The sequence below is a fragment of the Periplaneta americana genome, chromosome 10 (assembly GCF_040183065.1).
Source record: "Periplaneta americana isolate PAMFEO1 chromosome 10, P.americana_PAMFEO1_priV1, whole genome shotgun sequence".
NCBI classification, from domain to species: domain Eukaryota; kingdom Metazoa; phylum Arthropoda; class Insecta; order Blattodea; family Blattidae; genus Periplaneta; species Periplaneta americana.
Window position 1 is genome coordinate 51,305,359 of NC_091126.1, and position 24,277 is coordinate 51,329,635.

Consider the following 24,277-nt stretch of genomic DNA (forward strand, 5'->3'; position numbering starts at 1 on the left):
GTGCTAATGTATATCCAACTTTTCTTGTATCTAGACTAAGTTATCCTGAAGTGTGGTAAAATGTTTATTTAATTTTATTTATTTTTTTAAGTATCTATTTAATTACTTGATGGTTTCTGGAATATATACAGTTTTACATGATAATCAAAACACTCTTCAATAACAAAAGGAATTAATTAAATGTTTATATATTTCGAAATACTGTACATATGGATCATTATAATTTGTGATAACAATAATGATGATAATAATGATATAGTAATAACAATAAAGTAAATCATCAGCTACAAGACTTGGTCTGGACTCGTGGAATAAATTGTTCTGCAAGTGCTTAGTCTGTTGTCATCCTGTAACAATTTTACTATAGGAATTCACGGCCTAGAAAGTAATGTTAATTCAGGGTAAACCTTGAATGTCAGAAACTACATGACGGATAACACAACAATGAAATAGTAATTTGTGCAAAAATTAAAGCAGACAAAGGTTACATGAACGTAACAATTAATAGTATATTGCACCAAAAGTTTTTCGAACTAGCGACCACAACATTAAGTGCCGACATTGCATCGTCGAAGGAAAACTCTGACGCACTCTTCGGAATATCCCAGGTTACCTCCCGTACGAACCACATCAGACGCTACAAGTATCCTGACTAAAATGTTTCTGGGTCTTACATCAGTGTATCGCAAATGATGATTTTTAATGTGTCCTCACAAAATAAGTAATGAAAAGGTGTCAACTCAGGGGAGCGGGCTGGCCGTTCAATCGGAGTGCTGAAAACTTGTATTATTTATTCCATTTAACGAACAGCAAGAGACTACGAGGCACAAAGCCATCAGATAAGCCTACCTTCAACTCAATATTTTAGTGCACACAACCTATTAATCTATTTGGAGACCACGGGCTCTTATTCGGAAAATGATATACTTCGACTGCTCTATAAGCTCCTTCAATTTGAACATAACCTTTTGAATCACCCGCTATGTCTTTACAAATTTAGATATTGTATTTCATTCATCCAATATAAACGTCGATACCATATATTCGACCATTTTTTTCGTTTATATTGAAGATTTTATGTTTGCGTCAACTGTCTATATTGCTTTTCCTGTACAGTAAAGCCTTGGTTTTTCTGAACCGACGCATGCGACGTGCGAGGTGCGAGGGCCACCTCGCACAAATCCGGACTACACGAGAGATAGTGAATGGTTCTGTAACTGCGAGATGCAAGGTCTGCACACCTCGCATCTACAGAAACCACTCACTATCTCTCGTGTAGTCCGGATTTGTGCGAGGCGGGCCTCGACCTCGCGCCTCGCACATCGAATGCGTCGGTTCAGAAAAACCAAGTCTTTAAGTGTATCCCGAGATCCTTCGTACAAACTTCAACTCTACTACTTTAATGTTCCATTGTTGGTCTTTTTTTAGGATTCAAAAACATTCAGAGAGAAAATTGGAAAGATTTTACAAATGAATAAATCTGAGAATTAAACAATTCGTGTAAGAAGAGACCACGTCGTGTTTATACTTGTACTACGTCAATATAATTGTAACACATCGGTATTTCAGTTACAGTAGAAGTAACTGTTCTGCGAGGGCTGCTTTAGGAGGCAGTGAAATCGATCGACGTGCCACCGCGTCAGATTTCAGTATGTTCTTTTATTTTTCAGCTAGGTAACGTTCTTCATTGACTTGTATTTTATAAAGCGTCGATCTTATTGGCCTGAAGTTAAAGAGAGGCAATTCGCTAGAAAACTGATTTAAATATTGTTCCCGTTATGCTTAAATGTAGCTTTCAGTACAAACTTATTGCCTAGACAAGCATTAAGTACTAATAATGTTATGTAATATTATGTGAGGAAATAGTTGACCAAATGTATGTTATATTAAGTCTCATAGCAGATAACTATAATTCATATCGTTAAGAACCCAAAATAAATAATGAGGAATTATATCAATTTTTGGAACAAGATTTTTTCGAATTATTCTCGTTTCCGGACGCATAACTTAACTATCCCTTCTATAAATATCACCCACAATAAATACAATACACACATCATATTATCATCATAGTTCACTCAGAGATCTTCCATCAAATGCAGGAGGAGCAATTTCCTCTTAGATAATAAACAAGCAAGAACATGGTCAGTAATACAGGTTCGAGAAACAATTTTATTTGCTTTTTAAGCCAGTGATTAGGATCTGATGGCCACAAGAACTTATCACGCAACCACTTCCTTGTTTTGTTTATTTAATAGCTCTATCGAACCAGGATGAGGGGAGAAATTGGGATAACATAAAAATTGTAAGAATGAGAGAACACAAATTGCAGAATATAAAAGTAAAAGAAAAAATATAAAATAGTAACAAGTCATCGACCTCACGTCTCAGCGTAATGTCGAAGAGACTACCGATCGTTAATGTGCAATGACTGACTCCATCAACTGAAAATATATAATTTATGACAAACTTAACCGACCATTTCTTCTTCACAGTTATTGTCCTTTCTCTTCAAGGAATGAGCCTCTTGCTCCGTCCAGTCCCGTCAGTCCCGTCCCGTCCCCACTTGACAAATAAATATGAATCAATACTGTACTGTACATGCACAAGTAACAGAACTCCCTGCTCAAGTAATCAGCATGGCGCAAGCCCACGCTAAGGTAACAAATGACAAACGCGGGGCAACATAAAAGCGTCCAAGCTCTGAAGCTGCGCTAGGATGTGAGTTCGAATCTGACTTCTACTCAGAACCTGCTTAGGTATATCCTTTGGTTTTACCAACTATGATTCTTCCTCGTTCTTCTAATGGTTATCAAACTTGTCTCTGTACACTAGTTCGCGGCGTCAAACCCTACAGGGGGCAATTAATTATATTTAAGGGCGATAAAATTATTTCTCTACGTATCTTTCTCCGATTGTTTGCAGCAGTCTAATTGCATCTCGTATTTTTTCTTTCTGAAGTCAAATTACCCTTCTTCGAACTGTCCTTCCATCTTAGGATATAAACATCACAGGAGAACCTTCGCCGAGTGCGATATCAGGGTGAGAGTTCTGAACTCATTAAATTTCTTGGCATTATTTTTCTTCGGTATTGGCAACAACACTGTCTGCGTGAAATCTTCAGGCCATTCGCCTTCCTCATATATTTCGTTGCATAATGATAGAATTATTATTATTATTATTATTATTATTATTATTATTATTATTATAAACGATACCCATTTCTGAAAAAACCGGTCTCACGCATTTCATTTCTCGTAATTGGCTGCTCTGGTGTTACATGCGCTCTGCGATTGTCGAGAATGACGTAAAACGTTTAGGCCTGTATTTTTCCGATACGACTGAACGCTTGGTTGCATTATAATGCCACGGCGAATCCTCGGTCTCATCTTGCCAAAATGTCTCATTGATGTCATTAAATTCACCGACGCTGAACAAGGCATAAAATATACAGCGCTGTTAAATAACCAAAACAAATGTCAAACACCTCTAGTAATTGTGATGCAAAGAAAAATGACCATTTTGCTGGTTGGAGTCGATACCTCAACCGAAAGGAAACAACCTATTTATACAATTCCCATATAACAATCCCTTGAAGAAGAAGAAGAAGAAGAAGAAGAAGAACAAGAAGAAGAAGAAGAAGAAGAATAGAATTTTGAGTTGAGTAGAGTAATATTTTACTTAACTACGCTCACAACTGCAGAGATTATTGAGCTTCTATGAGGTATAGGGTTCTTTTATATGCCGTAAATCTACGACACTGACCTCCGAACTTTACTTCATGGAAGAAATTATGCTAAGTGTTTTATCGCCGTTTAAAATCCATCTGTCTCGGACGGGTTTGAACCCGCAAACCTCGGATCCGACGGCAAGCATGATATCCGCTATAGAGCGTTCGAAATACAGAATATACTTCTGGTATATGAGCGTCTTCTTAGCGGAAATCCCTCTCTTTGTAACATAACTAAAATAAGTTATTTACGTGTTTTCTAACATGTATAAAATAACAGAAGTAAATTTATGTAACTAAGCATTGCTTCAAATATAAAAGCTTAATATGCTTATAAATATAGTTATATATTAGTTATGTTCTATTTCAAATAAGTTAAAAGAATAAATTGAATAGTTTTACACCTGTTATTTTATGTACGTTATAAAATACGTAAATAACTTATTTTAGTTATACGTATTACAAAGCGGGAACATGTTCGCTAAAAAGACGCCTATATACTAGTGTCCTGCAATGTTCGAACATTAGAGAGGCAACCAAGACATCATAAAGATATCAGAAGGCTTACACTGCACCCTAAGGATTATTTCATATGAGAGACTAACCGCAAAATCTATGCGAAAATTCTTAAGCGGGTAACACATGAAGGGGTGGGAGTGGAGGAAGCGTATATTTTATAACAAGGAGGAACAAACACGACAAGCCTCCTCCTTTAGAGCGAACATCGGCGAACATCGAACTTCGCCATACTCGACAAACTTACTGAATATAGTGCCTGTAATACACGACACACAGAATGTTTCAAAATTGATGGTCAATAATTAATAGACGAAAAGTACAAACTGAAGTAAGCAAAACAGCTCCAATAAACATTGGTCCGCAAATTAAAGGTTCATGTGACATTCCCATTGGCAGAGGAGCCCTATACCGTGTCCTCCTATATCACCGGATTTAAATCCGATAGATTTCTGTGTTTGGGGTCACAATTCACAATTCTGAGGTTAACACACCTCAGAAGTTGCGGTTTCGGATTGAACGTGCCTTTCAGCAATTAAAGAACGATCCAGGACTACCCGAGAGGATTCGCAGTTCACTACAGAGATTAGCACAACGTTCCGTTCAGATGCATGGACAGCATTTTGAACATTTGCTCTACGTACATAGAATTCAGTTAGTGATGTCTGCACGTCTTCTCTTAGCGAGCATCTCAACAGAAAATGTGCATTATCTCGACAACGGTTCATTTGCGGACCATTTGCATTTGTGTATTGGAGCTTTTTTGCTTACGTTAGTTTGTACTTTCATCTGTAAATTATTGACCATCACTTTTGAAACACCCTGCTTATCCAATAGTATTTTCTAATTTCCGAACGTACTCTACAACACCGACGACACACATTTTGAGTTGTTTACTGTATCATAATCAGTTAAAGAACCACATTTCACGCTCATGCATATAATTAATTGCCAAGTGTTACCATTATCAGAATGATTAGTACAATTATCTCAATTTGAGATGGTTCACTAAAAACCTTATCACAGATAACTTCCCCTGACCTAGGTTTAGTAGAAATACAATATGTGTCTGTCCAGTGCTGATCCAAAAATATATCTCTCATACATCGCATCGAATTGTAAGTCTGCATGAAAGGAGGTGAAACACGATAAATGAATAAATAAATTGTACGTAAAAACGTAAATAAATAAATTACAAATAAAATTAGAAGACTAGTCGTCAATTACAACTGCCAAGTGCGTAGATTTAACACTGTTTGAAATCCTCAATCGTGAATTTACGGTTATTCTTCGCCACTGTGATGTTTTGTGTTGTCCTTTTAGTGGATTTCCGGCGTCGCTATGAACCCACGTCACGAGAATCCCAACAAATATATGCCTAGAGCATATGACTGAAATACCCGAAAAAGCAACAAATAAGCAAGGAGGAATAGAGAAACTGCATCCAAACAATCGCTCTTTATTATCAAGTAATATTTCGTGTTGCTTTAGGTGGAGTCAATTTCGAGTACGTACAGTATATCGCCGTTCAATGCTTCCAGCTATGCGTCAATTCGATCAAAAGTTTTAAAATTATTTTGCATTTCACAAAACATTTTCTGAGTTTCGTATAAAAAATTAAATGGCACAGGGAAAACTACTTTTTTTAAATTGAAGGGTAAATTGCGGAAAACAAATACACCGCTCCCACAAAGCAATTCTTGCCAGTTTCCCCAAGCGGGAGAATTTTTTTATAGCGAACCTGGAAATACTTTCCTTAACAAATCAGCAACACGGCACGTGAACAACTGCTGGGAAAACCAGTTCCGCTCTGTCAGTTCGGTAAGTCGTGACACTTTTAAGGGTACTGGGACGTGACGAGTGCCTATTTTAGCTCTTGAACTAGCAAATAACATATAGGGTCTACTGAAGCATTCCTATGTCACAGGTTTATGAAATTTATACCATGCATTAAACAATGTTTATATTATCTTTTCATGAAAAATTAAATCACTTATCTCCAATAGAATATTTATAGGATGTCCCCAAATAAGGTAATTAGAAAATAAATTCTTATGCATGGTTCATCAGTTAGGTACACATATCTCATAGAATTTTAGTCAGACCTCTCTAATTTTTTGTGGTACAATAAGAACATATCAAATGACAAAATGAATGCACTACTTTCTTGACTAAACATCACATGTGTAAAAAATTAAAAAAAAAATTATTAACATAATTTTTTTCCAAAATTTTCCTTAGATTTGAATTTTTAAAAATTCAATGATGACGTTTAAAAGAAAACCACTCCATTCATTTTAAAGAGTTAATTAATATGTACCTGCCACAAAAATTTCATGACTCTATCTTCATTAGTTTATGAGATAAGTGTACCTAAGTTTTGAAAAATCAAGGTTACGGGAAAATGCAAAAAACTGAAAACGTGTATTTTGTACTTCACTCACCAATCTAGAACATCCCAGCCCCATACTCATCCTGCTCCTGTGTTTCTTGGTCCTCTCTCCTCCTTTTGGCATTCCTCTTTCTTGTTCTGGCCTCTTTAGTCATTTGCAAAGCAAACTTTTCACCGTCTTCGAAGCGCTTCTTGTCAATGGTGTAAAGTGCAGTTTTTGTATTTGAGCCCACTTCAATGCCCAAACTCTCCAACACATTTAGTCTACTTACACAACCATCATTAAAACAGATGACTGCATCTAATACACCCAGTTTTAAGGTTTTTAAACCCACAAAAACTGTTTTTGGGATGCGCTCCCATATACAATGATTAAAGCTTTCATTAGGGTTTTGTGTATTCCCATGTAAGCATTTTTTCAATAGCTCCTGGTTGCTGAGGTCCCTAAAGATGGGTTTTATTTCATCCATCACAGCTGGAGGCAGTGAATGCTGATGGGAATACTTATTTCCAGTGACTGAAGCTTTATTGTACCCACACCAGCAGTCTTCATCTGTACCTGGAGGACATAACGTGTGATATGGCTCCTCATCTGTGCTATACTTGTGGAAGTATATTGCCCACACTGCTCTTCTCATTTTTTCTACATCTTTTCCAGCATTCCTCCTTATGGCCAGTCCATAATAGGTTTGCAACTGATCTATTGCACTATCTGTTAGCCGCCCTCTCCCTGTTAGCGGTTTACCATCAGAACATTTTTTACCTTTCATGTCTTTACATAATTTTCTTAGTCTTGTTCCCATTCTCTTTTGCACACGTCCACAGCACTCCAGCTTACTTACTTCCACATTCCCATAAACATTTAATTCTTCAACTTTCTTATATCCCTTTTGAGTCCCCATCTCCTAAGTAATTCACATACCTGACCTGATATAAATTCTCAGACCTCTGAAAAATTTTTACTACTCCATCGCTCTCCATCCCACCACTGAAGCCATCATAATTTTTCATGCAAACATGTTCAGGCTGGTCTGATTTACAATTATGGCAGAATTTTGTCAAACATTCGACATCAATTACTTTCCCATTGTCTAGTGAAGTTGCAGTGATGACACCATTGAGGGAAGTGTGGCCTCGCTTCTGCCAGGACCCATCGAAAGCAGCAGTTATGTCCCTACTGTTTTCATTTAGAGCCACTGCTTCTTCTATAGCATTTGTCATAGATTTTTTTGCTACTTCTTCCAGACATTTCAACAGTTGGGAAGTGCAGAAATTAAACTTGGCAGTTGGTGGTGGGAGATCCATTATACCACACAGAGTTTGTGCTGGCTTCCTGCCTCTGCCAATACTTCTCATTCCATATACAAATCTTAAATTTACTTCATAACATTTTGTTTTCCCTACCTTATTGGATGTCATACTTGAAGCAGACTCTTTACACTTATTACAAACAACAGACAGTTTAGTTGCAAGCCCTCGCCTACTATTTTTATTTTCTGTAAGTTCAATACAGTCGACGCCACTACAATACTTACACTGTACAGTTTTCTTCACCAAATTAGATAATAATTGAATGTCCACAATGATAAAACCCTTTGAATATCCCTTATCACTAAAATAAAAGTTGTCATCACACTCTGGTTTTATGTGAGACAATTTTCTTGCAGAAGCTGAATGCACTTCTCTACTGCAGCTAGGCTCTGACAGGTTATGTTCAGTTATATTATGTTTGCTTTTACTTACATTACCATTAAACACTGGTTTTCTTTTGTCAAACTTCTTTAATCTGCTCATTTTTACTACACACACACACACACACACACACACACACACACACACACACACACACACACACACACACACACACTAATAATGCTGAATAAAACTGATGCAAATAACACCACAAAGATTCTTTTTGCAACAAAATTTACACGAGGTTATTCAAAACAAAACAGGAGTGCTTTCCACTGGGCTGTGTTATGCTCTTTGCAGTTTCAGAGTATCCAGAAGCACCAACAACAGCAAAGAAATTTACCCGGTCAAAATATTCCAATAAATAACCCAGAAATTATAACATATTTAATACGTTGAATTGGGCATTTAAAAAAGGGGCGTGCAACTACGATGCCATTTTTAAATTCCCTATTTTAGGGCATTTAAACCCAGAAACCCCTACAATATATATATTTTTGGATAGAGAATTTATTCAAGAATTCGAAAACAATGAAAACAAAAAATGACATTTTTGGCCGATTTTCACGTCCTAGTACCCTTAACGAGACTTAAGCAATAAATCTGTTCCTGAGATTTGAGAAGTCGCAAGTCAGACGCTGGACTCAGCTTACGATAAGTTCTAATTGAGATAAAGTTGACAAATCACGCCTGATAAAGTACAGCCACCTCTCGCTGTGGTATTATAATTCGTTTAATGTAGCTATTTATACAAGTGCCAAAGTAACTAATGTCATGATTTCTCGTTATCTGTGGTTTTTAAGTCTGACATAAAATGATAAATTCGAGAATAAACTCAAGAGTAGAGCGCCGATTATTATCGTAGTTTTTCGATAAAACTGGAAGTTACAGGAACGACGATAATCGAATCATTTAAACAAGGGCTGGACACCAAGAGCGGATTCCACTCTCTCACAGGAAGCTATATGACTTCTCTTCAACCCCTTTCTTCCCCGCCGAACGCCGCGCAGCGTTGATGCCGTGATGGATGAATATTAAGCGTCCCCGTTCAGAGTTTGGAATCGCTCCCGGTGCCCAGCTCTGATTTAAACCAATGTTATAGCAACAATTATTGGTTCAGAAAATAAAACCAAATCACATACTGTATAAACATTTTTCTTTCGGGATTTAGCTTTCAATAAAACTACAATATTGCCCTTGACATTATTACACTGGTTTAATTTAATTTTAAAAAAGGTTAAATTTACCATATTTCTTATAGTAATTCAACAGAAACGAATAACAAATGAAATCCCAAAGTGTCGTTAAATAGTACGGAGTAACTACCTCGTAAGTACTCAATTCGTTTTAAAGCCCAGTTCTTAGAAGTGCAACAAATGTTTATTAATTTATAACTAAAAGAATGAGGAAGAATTTGCAAAAAGACAAGGATGAGCTAGAGTTTGGTTGAAAATAAATGACTTTGCAGAATGTACAGTATAACTAGAAAATATATTACATTTCTACAGTAAAACCTTGCATTACGAGTGACTTGGTTTGCGAGTGTTTTGCAAAACGAGTGAACAATGAGGAAACATTTTTGTTCGATAAACGAACAATATCTTGCAATACAATCAGCACGATTTGTACGTAACTTGCTTCGCTTGCGAGCAACAGCAAGAGGCAATGGAGGGGATCTCGTCTGAGGAGGAAGAGAAGAAAAGAGCGGACGAATTCCTCACTTCAAGTGAGATGAAAGAGGTGTGTAAAAAGTGGAAAGCATTACAAAATTTTGTTCAAATTCACCACCCTGATAAGGTTGTAGCAATGCGTGCAATAAATCTGTTTAACAACAACGCAATGTCACATTTCCGCAAAACGAGGCAAAAGCAGGTGTCATAGGATAGTTTCTTAGTCAAAGCAAAAGATTCCAGTCAGTCAAGCAGTCAAAAGTTAGTTATAGTGAAAATATTTCCTTTAAATATTCAAGAAGTTTACTAAGCAGTAAAAAGGTGAAATATACTCAAAAACAAAATACAGTAAAGTAATTTGTGTTGCACTATTGCATTGAATTTTACCTAAATTATACTGTATTTTATATGAATAAAATATTGTGAAACGAATTAATCTGAGTTTGCATTGTTTTTTAATGGATAAAGTCGCTTTGATATATGAGTGTTTTGGATTAAGAGCACGTTTTCGAAACGAATTATGCTCGTAATCCAAGGTTTTAATGTATATGCAATATATTCAGAAGTCTGGTGCTTTAGAATACAGTATGAATTTTAGCTCTCCCTTGCCTTGGTAATATACTAGATATGATGTCCAACAGTTTATCTACGTCGCTATGAGTGGCTAAGTGGTACAGCGTTTGCTATTCATTGTACTAAATTAATATAACCAGCAGTCCACTACTTTGATTAGAATATAGTTCGAATTGTGGTTCTTCCTTTCCCTGTTAATACACGTATAAAAGCCAACAGTTCATTGCTTTCTTAAATATTTGGAAAATATATCCAGCAGTCCAATTCTTTGATAAGAATTAAAGTACGAATTTCAGCTATTTCTTGTTTTGTTAACAAATATAGATACAAGGTCCAAAGATATATTATTCCATTTCGTTTATATGACATCATTCCATTTTCGGCCAATGAAGTGTAATGAAATTCAAACCAATCACAGCCATAGGCTAAATCGCGATAATTTCTGCAGCTCGATTTATCACTATCAACTTATCGCATCATTTGTATTAAATAAAGTGCGAAATCCTACTTCCACATCTACATCTTCATCTTCACCTTCTAAATTATTCCATGTCCATTGTACCTAAAGAAAATGACACTCCTTCATAACAATTGTTCATTAATTAATGTATTAATCAGGTTATTTTTAATTATACTACAAAATGTTTAAATTAAATTATGATTTCAGCAGATAATGAAAACGTATTTTTGTTATAATAACAAGAGAAAAGCGCAATACATGTAATTAACATTTTTAAACCTGTATTTCGCTTTTCTCAATTGGCATTACTAAATAACATTCAATTTCTTTATTGCAGTAATCGTTATTCATCTATTACGATTCACAACGTCTGAATAGGTTAAATATTCATAAATGTACAATTATTAACATTTTGTGAGCGAATTTTAGGAATATATTATTTACATTTTTATTTTATTCACGAAATATTCCTAATAAATATCACTCGAGGTTTGAGATTTCCCAAATAAATCCACGTGCGAATAATAACCCTAACATACCTATCTCAGGTAAAATAGGGTTCTTTGTAAAATTGGAGTATAATAAATAAAATAAATAATCTTGTGATATTACTATGGATATATATGTAAGATATCCAGTAATAATTTCGATAAGATATATATTATGATGCTGAGTACTACTCACTGTGCTAATAAACACAGATACGAGGTTCAAAGATAAATTGTTTTTTTTTAGTATGAATGTAGATACGAGATCAACTGTTTGAATTTTGTAAACAAATATAGGCTACGTGCAAGATGCAACGATGCCGGGCATGAATTATGAAACGAGTGAGACGCAACTCTGACGTGTGAAGACTACGGTAGTGGGTTAGATTGGTTAGAACGTGAGTATTTGAACGTTATTGATATTATGACCTTTGATTTCTTACGTGGTGAACGCGAGTTGTGCTAGTTCCACGTTAGGCCCGTAACACACTTGCAGAGTTTTCGCCACTGTGCTAATAAACACAGATACGAGGTTCAAAGATAAATTGTTTTTTTTTTAGTTTGAATGTAGATACGAGATCAACTGTTTGAATTTTGTAAACAAATATAGGCTACGTGCAAGATGCAACGATGCCGGGCATGAATTATGAAACGAGTGAGACGCAACTCTGACGTGTGAAGACTTCGGTAGTGGGTTAGATTGGTTAGAACGTGAGTATTTGAACGTTATTGATATTATGACCTTTGATTTCTTACGTGGTGAACGCGAGTTGTGCTAGTTCCACGTTAGGCCCGTAACACACTTGCAGAGTTTTCGCCAGCGAGAAATGTGTTGCGAGAAAGAGGCGAAGTGCCTTCCTCCACACACTTGGCGAGTTCTCACTATCACAGATCACACCTCGCTATGATCATCTATGCACTGCCTTCATGCAGAAAGCATTTATCTGATTATAGTAATGAATCGTTGGGGGAAATATTATAGGTTATGTATTTACGTATATTGTCATACTTAAATATATAACCTGTAAGTAGGCTATATTGTCGTACTTTACAAATTACGTACGAACGCTTTGTTGAATCTGAGTATTCAGATGATGAGGAAATGCAGTTACATGAACATATTTTGTTCATGAAAAGAAGAAGTAGGACTAAAATTAAAGCCAGAAATATCTGAAAATCACCTTGTATCTTACGAAAATAAGGGCGAGATTTGGACACTGGTTTCGATTTGAATGATGATACGTTTAGACGTTATTTCAGGTTCAATGGACCACAGTTTTTTGCCATTCATGATATGATAGAGGATTCTTTGCTATGTTCTGATTAAAATTATGTAAACTGTTAAGACATATAGATGCATTATTTCAAATGTTTAATTAATACTATTAAATCTCATCAAAATAAAATATAGCCCTATTTATTTTCAGATAATCTGATATTTGTCTCCAGATTTCTTCTTTAAGTTTCGTGTTTTTATAGTTTTCATCCCGTGTATCATATAAGTAGGCCTACGGGTGACATCGTAGAAGTTCGATAAGTTTCTGACTGCAATTATCAGCCATCTTTCCTCATTTCCTAATAAAAACAATACAATTCATCGCCACCTGTGATATCTTTTTCTACATTCAATCGTCATAAAGAGTATAAATGTCAAACATCTTTGATAAATGTCAAGAAAATTCGCTGAGCTACCGATTCCAGCGAGAAACTCGCGCGAGGTTTTTGCCTCGAGCGAGAATCTCTTCCAGTGTGTGGACGTCCATTTGAATCCATGTTATCAATTTTTTAATTTTCTCGCAACACATTTCTCGTTGACGAAAACTCTTCAAGTGTGTTACGGGCCTTAGGGAGTCCCGCCTTGATTCTGCCTAGTGTGTAAGCCGGGAAAATCCAGCAGAGAAGCGACACTATCCTAAAATCATTTTATGACCTTGAAACAGCTATCGCACAACTAACAATAAAATCATGACTGTGTTCGTAAACCGATTCAAAGCATTAATAAAAAAATCATACAATTCAAGCGCTAGACCTAGTGGTCTGTTGCGGTCTCAATGGTCTCATGCCATCTTTTTAATGGTCTTCCAACAGATCTTTGTCCAGAAGAGCGGTAATTTAGCACTGCCTTTGGCCATCTTTCTGTTGGCATTCTCTCGACATGCTGTTTCCAATTAACTCTGTAGATTTGAGGAAAATTTAATATAGGTTGGACGTTCAATTCTTCCAAAATTTCTGTATTTCGTTTTCTATCCCAAAATGTGTATCGCGCCGTTTTTCTCATGAATTTCATTTCGTTGGTCCGCCGAAGTGGTGTGCAATTTTAAAATAGGTCATAGTCCTGCCACCTATCCGCAGTATGCGGAACCCGAATCATGCAAGTGAAGTGGGTAGACTTTAGATACACAGACATAATCAATGCATCAGATGGCTATATGTTATACTACTGCGGATTTACAGAACAGTACAATTTCAAAGTTCATGTCCATATAATTTACGTATTTAATAAAACGTGTAACTGAAGGCTCTATTTGCTGATTTCGTGCATGTCAAGAAAATACGTCACTCAGAAGTGCAACATTCAAGAATGTTTTCGCTTTATGTGGGGTGAAACAATTCTTAATAAATTCGTCAAATGAAGCGTTGCTAAAATTACATTTGTATAATGACAACATTGAGAAGAGTCAATATGAATGTCTCACTAATGACTAAAGCACTATTGTGAAATGCATAACATAGTCTGTATTTCACTGCAGATGAAGACAACAAGTTAACCTACTACTTTGGAGGGAAGATAATTCTGAGATACGGTATAGCTATGATAGTTTCAAAATTGTAATTAATTTAATTATTTATAACTTATTTTTACTGTCGGAGTTGTCACAAAATTCACAAGCAGTGAAATTTAAGAAAAATTGAAAAGAACAAAAATGATACTATATTAGAAAATTGGCACTATACAAAATGAAAATAATATAATAGGAAAAATTAAAATGTTACTTTTAACAAATAAATTTAATAACTATAGCGGCACTATCAGTTTGTGCACATATTTGCACAAAAAAGTATTATACAGCTAGATAGATAGATACAAATGGCTTTTAGGGAACCCGAAGGTTCATTGCCGCCCTCACATAAGCCCGCCATCGGTCCCTATCCTGTGCAAGATTAATCCAATCTCTATCATCATATCCCACCTCCCTCAAATCCATTTTAATATTATCCTCCCATCTACGTCTCGGCCTCCCTAAAGGTCTTTTTCCCTCCGGTCTCCCAACTAACACTCTATATGCATTTCTGGATTCGCCCATACGTGCTACATGCCCTGCCCATCTCAAACGTCTGGATTTAATGTTCCTAATTATGTCAGGTGAAGAATACAATGCGTGCAGTTCTGCGTTGTGTAACTTTCTCCATTCTCCTGTAATTTCATCCCGCTTAGCCCCAAATATTTTCCTAAGCACCTTATTCTCAAACACCCTTAACCTATGTTCCTCTCTCAAAGTGAGAGTCCAAGTTTCACAATCATACAGAAGAACCGGTAATATAACTGTTTTATAAATTCTAACTTTCAGGTTTTTGGACAGCAGACTGGATGATAAGAGCTTCTCAACCGAATAATAACACGCATTTCCCATATTTATTCTGCGTTTAATTTCCTCCCGAGTGTAATTTATATTTGTTACTGTTGCTCCAAGATATTTGAATTTTTCCACCTCTTCGAAGGATAAATCTCCAATTTTTATATTTCCATTTCGTACAATATTCTGGTCACGAGACATAATCATAAACTTTGTCTTTTCGGGATTTACTTCCAAATCGATCGCTTTACTTACTTCAAGTAAAATTTCCGTGTTTTCCCTAATCGTTTGTGTATTTTCTCCTAACACATTCACGTCATCCGCATAGACAAGAAGCTGATGTAACCCGTTCAATTCCAAACCCTGCCTGTTATCCTGAACTTTCCAAATGGCATATACTAAAGCGAAGTTAAAAAGTAAAGGTGATAGTGCATCTCCCTGCTTTAGACCGCAGTGAATTGGAAAAGCATCAGATAGAAACTGACCTATACGAACTCTGGTGTATGTTTCACTGAGACACATTTTAATTAATCGAACTAGTTTCTTGGGAATACCAAATTCAATAAGAATATCATATAATACTTCCCTCTTAACCGAGTCATATGCCTTTTTGAAATCTATGAATAACTGATGCACTGTACCCTTACACTCCCATTTTTTCTCCATTATCTGTCGAATACAAAATCTGATCAATAGTCGATCTATTACGCCGAAAACCGCACTGATGATCCCCAATAATTTCATCTGCGTACGGAGTTAATCTTCTCAAAAGAATATTGGACAAAATTTTGTACGACGTCAACAAAAGTGATATTCCTCGAAAGTTACCACAGTTGGTTTTGTCCCCCTTTTTAAAATAGGTACAATTATGGACTCCTTCCATTGTTCTGGTACAATTTTCTTTTCCCAAATAGCAAGTACAAGTTCATAAATTTCGCTATATAATGCACTTCTACCCTCTTGTATTAATTCTGCTGGAATTTGATCGATACCTGGAGACTTGTACTTTTTCAGACTTTCTATCGCAATTTCGACTTCTGAAAGCGTGGGTTCGGGTATAAATGTCTCAGCAGTTTGTATTTCAATTTCGTCCCGATCATTTCTATTTGGCCTATGTACATTTAGTAGTTGCGTAAAATAGTTTTTCCATCTGTTTAGGATTGATGGAGAGTCTGCAAGCAAGTCACCATTAGCATTATACAGCTCTCTCAAAAATCAGCAGCGAGTTCATTAAAATGTTAACAGTGACATAATATTGAGAGTTGTAAATATGAAAGGCAATAATGCCATGTTTGCTGTGATTTTACCCAAACTGTGCTAATAAAGTCTTCTGCTATGGATTATGGTTTTATGCCGTCAATTATGTGACGTAACTTCCTGTTCGTTGATGTTTAAAGTGGTTTGAAAATCAATATTTTCTTGAGTTGGTGGAAAATATATTATTGAAAATATTTATGGTATTTGAATGGCTACAATTTGTAGCTAAAACTCTCGTAACGTCAACAGTCGAACAGATTATTTGAACTGACATCTACGAGAGCTTAAAATCTGCTGTTATACTTGAAACACTTTTTCTTCTCTTTTTCAGTCACGGAGTGCAAATATGAATAAACTCTGTCGCCAAGTCAGTATCGAGAGTCCAGGACCCACCATTAAGGACTGTGTGTTCAGTTTCGATGTTCCAGTTCCCGATGTTCCTCCTAAAGGCGCAAGAATAAGGGTAAGTACAAACGCTTAGTGTGTTTTTCAATTATGTGTTAGTAGCTATTAGGAATTAAAACCCCATTATTTTTTTTCAACTTGAGCATGGTTTGTTTGTTCATTTCCTAGTTAATAATCCACATGTCTCTAAAAGTTGTCACTTAGAACTTCCTAGACTCTGCTAATCTGACATTATTGATGTCATTTCTGATATGGATTTACTTGAATGACAGAGTTCATTACCTTAGTGTTAGAATGAGGATCAGCGAACAATAATTTTGAGTGTGACGTGAAACGACCGATATGTATATTATCTGGATTCCTTTCCTTCAGGAATACGATTATTTTAGAAACCGTAATTCTACGAGAAAGGACTCCCGCTTTGGGGGAAGTCATGCTAAATCATAAAATAATTCACTGCCAATGGCTGGGTTTCATCCCACGAATCTTGAATCTAATGACGAGCTTGGTAAGTACTTCGCCGAAGACAATATGTAACATTAACTAATAGCAAGTGACAAAATGATTACGCCTTCACTACTACTTCCTGCTGCACTATGGTCCTTGAAGGGCTAGGACCTGCCGAGCAATTGAAGCCCAATCCTATCACATGTCTCTTCTCCATACCTTAGTCCAATCCTCAATGTCTTCGAGAACTTCCAATCATTTCTTCCTCGATCTAGCTAAAAAATCTCTTCTTACCTTATTTTGATTCATTACATCTTCATAATTAGATATGATTTTCCATTCTTTCCACACCTCCAATTCACTGAAATGTGTAAGTTCTAATTCTGCTGAAATACTCAGGCTACAATGGGCTCGTGAACACATAGAGTGGCGTGCAGATTGGCAACACGTGGTGTTTTCGGACGAATCCCGTTTTAACTTGGACTACAATAATGTTCGTATACGAATTAGACGATATCGTGGCCAGCGGTATCATCCAGACTGCATTGTCCAGCGTCATACTAGCCGAACTCCAGGCGTGATGGTGTGTAGCGCCAATGGTATCATTCACGATCTCGGCTGCTATTTATTAAGGGTAGACCCAATAGCAACCAGTAAATCGAGGACGTTGTGGAGGTAGAAGTCATACTCTTCCTTCAGCGCACTTCTGACGCTATATTCCAGCAAGATAATGTCCGACACACGTTGCCTGGATTGTTCAAGCTCTCTTCAATGCGCAGCACATTCAGCTTCTTCAGCACCTGCCCGTTCGCCAGACATGTCGCCTATTGAACATGTATGGGATATGGTTGGTCGACAAGTAGTCCGTCAACAACCTCCAGCAGCCAGCTGCAATGAACTGTGGGTACGTAAACAAGCAGCCCTGCACAACATTCCCTACGAAGAGATCCAAGGCCTCTTTGATTCATTATCACGACGTATAGCATCTCTGATTGCAGCTCGTTGAGGTTTCACAAAATACTGATGTCCCCATGTGTATTCATGTGTATTCGTCTGAAACGTTAATCATTTGTGTACACTGTACATCAATATTAGTAATATGTAAAATAAATTTTATTCAGTTCTCATGATTCCTTCATGGTATTGCAATTTTCACAGACACTAGTGTAGATGACAGCATAGTGAAATTGATAAAAGTTGTTGCCGTCAAAGTCTATAAGGCTGAGCAATGTGTTATAAAAATGTGATCTGGGGTAATATCGACTTTACAATATCGTTATTGATATACATATAGATATGTATAGCCGTTTCCGTTCTCGGTTTATTGTGAATAAAAATCTTCACGTTCACGTTCTTCGCTTCCCGTTCTCGTTCTGGCTCTCGTTCCCGGTTTATTGTGGACCAGCCTTTAGAGCAGTGGTCGTCAGCACTCGCTGAAATGTGCAAAGGATAAGCGGTGCCGTCCCGTGTGCACCGTCGTGCAGCAGGAAGAGATAGAGAGCATACCCGCTAGCAGCTACGAGTGCAGCATGGTGCACTGCGTTTTCCGCGGGTAAGAGACGCTAGCCCCAGCGTGCTCTGTGCTGACGATCCATGCTTTATAGGATTATATAATAATTATTTAAATTAATTTTAAAATATTAGTAATGAATGTACACAAATTTGTAATTGGAAAATATGCTCTATTTCTCTCTCATTTCTCTGTACATTCTTCAACTTTATCATTATATCTTCCTTAATAAAAATATTGAATCAATTTTAAATTTCATGCAGTAGAATGTATAAAAATTTATGATTTCAATCGTAACTATCTTTAAATTCCTTAATGAATGATCAGATGATATCTCTTAGCTCCGAGGATAATCAGGTGGGATACTCGTATTAATATCTCATCAGGCTGGGCTGAGCTGAGCTATGCATCCATTGCTGGAAATCAAAAGTCTATTTTCGCACTTCCAGCACGCTGCATAAAAAAACGTGGTTGATACAGCTGTGTGAGACGAAAACATAAACAACAAACATTGAAGTTCAAAAGAAAATAAGAACAAAATGTATGCAAATGGAAGGGGGACAAATATGGGCGCCTTGCCGGATAACGTGCAGTAAAATCACGACTTGCTGGAACGAATAGCACTCGACGGCAGCAAGGCCTTGAATTGGCTTGCAAACAAGTGGTGGGCCCATTACGCTCCCGCATTCACGCTCTATGGCGAAACTTGTTGTGAAGAGAGGAAGAGCACAGCACTGATATCTCTTTCAGATTCAGAACTCGAATCTCAGTCGTAGTCCGAACACGTGTATGTAACAAAGAAGTTAATGCTTTTGCGGTGCGAAGCATCGCAGTGATTTCAGAGCGACCACATCTGAAGTAGACTTTAAGGAAACGCATGTAAATTTACACTGCAGCTCTGTTCCTATCTGGCCCTGCACGTTTCCAGAAAACGATTAGGTAACGCGCACACGACAGACAGGCGGTCGCCTACTATACCGTCGGCCGCAATGGAAATATTTTGTAATGACTGCGAGCACATGACTTACAAAATTGTTGAGTTGACAAAAAAGATGGAGAACGTTCCATTTACTGACCGATTCGCGACTGTAGGCACAAATAATGGAACATATACATTTCCATAACCTTGAGCCACAGTCTAGTATATACAGTCACGAAGCTCAATACGTAGTAAATATGCATACATTAGATAGTTGCTCACCACTAGGATCGCTAATATCGCCTCATTACAGGCAATGCAAAATATTGCCGGCAAAGTCTATTGTTTCTAGCACCCTCAAAACTCAAGCTTCGTGACTGTATATAGTAGACTGTGCTTGAGCAGGCAGTTTAGTAGGTGGTTGGTTATCTTTGTCTGGAGAAGGAGTTAGCGAGTTGCGTGTCTTGGAATGGAGATTGACGCGGAGAAGTTGATTATTGAAGTACAAAAACATCGTCCTTTATATTATGCTTCTAGTGACGAAAACCGCAACAAAAACATCAGGAACGCATAATCTAAGCAGACAACTCTCCAAACTTGAAAGGACTGCCTCAGCACCCACACATAGGCGGTAGAGAACAGTACTCATGCTTTCCTGCGTATGAAGCGATTTTTCTAATGTAAACTTCTACAAAGAATCTAGTGACCCATTTTGTCTCCTGTCAATAGAGTACAGCAAATATTTTTCCTGGGGTTGAAGTGGTTGAAGAATGATCCTATCGCCTCTTTCGAGTGTCGAGTTTAGCTTGAATGCTTCACTCTTGCGCTTCTTTAGAGGGTTCAAACATGATAATTTCGCTTAAAAAGACTCAACGAAGCGGAGGAAATATCACTGTAGCACGGAATCTCATATATACAGCAGCAGAGTGTGGCTCACGTCTGAATGCGCTGCTTTCAGAACTGGACATGTAATAATAACTCCTCACCATTCGCAGTAAGTCCTTGAATATCACGGAACTTTCGCAGCCTCAGCTGTCTCCCATTCGTGAATGGAATGGCGTAAAATAGACTTCCGAGAGTTAACCTTATTTCTTTGAATATCTGCTTAGTCATGAAATAACACAATCAGAATATTCTTGTAAATTGTAAATCAATGAGAAGTCGCCAGAAACGTAGGCAGGTTATTATTCTGAAGCGGAGAGTGAATCCTAGAGCTAAGTCTATCTGACAGAACTACTGTATATATTACGCCAGCCGTGGCGAAAATGTGACTCACGAGCACATTGTGGCTCGCAATGATAGCTGTGCGTTTCTCTTGCTTCCTACCTTCCCCAATCCCACCCTCTCATTCACTGGAGTCAAACTCCGTTCCATTTGTATTTGTCTCTGACCTGCGAGTGGCGTATCGAGCAATATCTGTCTCGAAACCATGTATTTCTACAGAAACGAAAGTTTCAAGTAGGATGGGAGGACGCATTTTTTGCTGCCAATATGATGAGAATATTAAATGTATGATTTGTTCACAAGTATTACGAGGAAAACGGTTGTATAACATAAAACAGCATTATACTACATATCACTCATGAAACATTAAAAGGTGAATTATTATTATTATTATTATTATTATTATTATTATTATTATTATTATTATTATTATTATTATTATCTCTGTACGTCGATCCTTTTTCAGCAGATGTACGAATAATCTGGTTAGATCTTCAATTTAAACTCATAGATTTACAATGTGATGTTAAATGGAAGCTAGATGTAAGGACTTGACAGATGTTGAACTTTTCAAATCTTTGTCAAAAAATAAATATCCGAAGCTTTGTTCTTTCGCTTGCTCTGTTGAAGCCATGTTCGCTACAACTTACGTTTGTGAAAAATTATTTCCAACAATGAAAATAGTAAAAACCAAATTTAGATCACGACTGGCAGACAAATACCTTCGTGATCAACTACGACTGGCAGTAAGTGACATAATTCCTGATTTGAAACTCTGTCGCAAAGACATCCTGAAGACAATTAATAGGTGTGATAATGTGTCACATGTTTTCTTATTCATTTCTTTCTTCGTTACACGTACTAAACATTAGTTTGTAACCTTATACTGTATAAAATTATATTTATGTGCTTGGCATAAGAATAATGAAATCCGTTAATAAGTCAGACAGTTGCTTCACTTCTCCTTCGGGTGTCCGCCTCCCTCCATAGGTGCTATGCACGTTGCAGGTTACACAGTGGCTCGGTGCACGATCACATTTTCGCCACGGCTGTATTACGCTGTTCTCCACCTAGAAGCATTCCTAACACACACCAGCTGACTACATCAAGATTTGATGAGTACCTAGATTTCTAAGCAAGCAATCCCTCTCATTCCTAGACCAGCCCTTCAGCACATAGCCAAGCAGCGTTCGTGGAATGTTAATGGCATGGAAATCGGAGGCTTATTAAAAGTTTGTCGGCCATTTCTCATTCACGTTGAATTTCGATGCTGAATAACCTCTTCAGTTGAAAGAATTGTTAAATAAATATTACAATAAGTTGTAAAACAATTCTTAATATTTTATAGAAGTGATAACTGGCATATGTTGTCTACAACAATTACCGATCCCAATTCCATTGTCGCGTACTACTTCATTTTCTTTGGATACTTCCCTCTCTTCTTGGCTAAAGCAGTTTTTGGATAAGGCAGGTAAATAACTAACGATCTTTCTACTTTCTCTGGACATTAAAATTAAACTATGGTATGCCGTAAATCTACGACATGTGGTTCAAAATTTCACCTATCTCACAGGAAGCCATGCTAAGGTTTGTATCGCTCTTTAAATTCATCGTCATCGGCCAGGTTTGAATTCTCTAATCGCGGAACTTCTTGGTAAACTATAGACCACTGAGTACGACCCTAGTATGGAAAACTACTTGAAAATATAGTATGTGTAACTAAATTCGGCGTTCAACATAAAGGGTGCTATTCATAGACATTTCGCTACCCCGCGCTACGAGCGTGCTAAACTATCCGAGGCTATCGACTGGTTATTTGTATAGGATTCATATCATGTCATATCGCTAATACTGGTTTATGAATACGAAAAACATTAGTTCGCTGATCATCCACCGGAAGCCCAGGCTAAGAATGTCTATGAATACGGCCCAAAAACTTTGTATATCCATATATTTTGCAATAATAAGTTATACAATATTTGTATTGCGTTTCTCCTCATATTTTAAAGACAATTACTTCATGTAGTATTCTGCAAGCGATAGATCACGTTACATAACTGCGCCTCGAATGTGCACAAAGGCAACCAAACATGCGTCATTTTATTACTAGCATGATTATAGTTTTTATACTATAACCATATATTTATATTTATTTTGATGTACCGAAGTACATATGATATTTCCATGCAGATATTCTGCTTTCTCAGATGATGAGAGAGAGATGGAACGGAGAAAAATTCTCTCCGGCGCCGGGATTTGAACCCGGGTTTTCAGCTCTCCGTGCTGATGCTTTAACCACTAAGCCACGCCGGATACAATCCCGACACCGTTGAGAATCGTCTCAGATTAGAGGGAACCCAAGAGATGGAGCTTAATCTGAGACGATTCTCAACGGTGTCGGGATTGTATCCGGCGTGGCTTAGTGGTTAAAGCATCAGCACGGAGAGCTGAAAACCCGGGTTCAAATCCCGGCGCCGGAGAGAATTTTTCTCCGTTCCATCTCTCTCTCATCATATATTTATAGTTATGGCTCACGTAAAATAAACCATGAAGACAAATGTTTGGACATGTCTGGATTATCTCATTGTGCATGACCTCGAAGCGAATCTGTAAACATATGTATCGCCTTTCACAGAGAATGGTTCAGTAAAAGAGTGTGAATTTAACAGGAAATGCAGGCTGCTCTGCTCAACACTTTGAGATAGGGAACTTGGGGTCTGCGAAGCCAGATTAAGGCGATCAAGTCAGTTTCTCTGTTGGTATTGTAGGCTACAAAACCATCTCGGGCTATATCACCTCCTACCCGCCTGTCCGAACAGCCACGTGTACTTATGTACTTGCAGTTAGTGCAAAGAGCTTTGTCTGAATTGAAGGACAGTAGAGAGGGCATTATTACTGAGTTGTTTGGTAGTATAGAAGCATTTAAACAGAAGTCAGGTCTTTGGGAACACCAGTTTATCAACAACGAGACAGTACATTTCCCTAACTTAACCGCAGTAATGCAAAATGTAGAAGCCTTGGACATGGAAGAATATATCAGAATAATGCAACAATTTGCGAAGACTTCGAACGTAGATTTCAGGACATTAGAAAACTTGAACAACAATTTAAGATATTTACAACACCTTTTTCAATAAGTGTCGTGGATATTCCTGCTGAACTAAAATTAGAAATACTTGATTTACAAAACGATATTGAGTTAAAGAATAAGTATCAAAACAAAGAAAGTATTAACCATTTCTATACTTGTTTCCACGAGAAAGGTTTCCTAAACTGCACAATCTCGCTGCAAGAACGTTGTAGGCTACATGTTCGGGACAACCTACGTATGCGAAACACTGTTTTCTTTAATAAAGTTTACAAAGTGACGCCACAGAAGCCAACTAAGTGATGAACACTTGAAAGCATGTTTGCGATTG

General features: G+C 37.2%; 1 protein-coding gene and 2 non-coding genes across 5 annotated transcripts in view; 2 read left to right on the plus strand and 1 right to left on the minus strand.

The window, feature by feature from the left end:
- The window catches only part of Drat (Death resistor Adh domain containing target), a 74,639-nt gene that overhangs the window by 20,898 nt on the left and 29,464 nt on the right, over nt 1-24,277 (plus strand). For all 3 annotated transcript variants that reach the window (XM_069837462.1, XM_069837463.1, XM_069837460.1), the window contains exon 2: nt 16,685-16,816. In XM_069837462.1, coding sequence (XP_069693563.1) covers nt 16,700-16,816 — 117 coding nt within the window. In that variant the 5' untranslated portion in view covers nt 16,685-16,699. The remainder of the gene's footprint in view (nt 1-16,684; nt 16,817-24,277) is intronic.
- TRNAS-GGA (transfer RNA serine (anticodon GGA)) lies at nt 23,100-23,171 on the minus strand. Its single transcript has one exon. It is a non-coding gene; the product is annotated as a tRNA-Ser (tRNA).
- Nucleotides 23,267-23,338, plus strand: TRNAS-GGA (transfer RNA serine (anticodon GGA)). The gene has a single exon. It is a non-coding gene; the product is annotated as a tRNA-Ser (tRNA).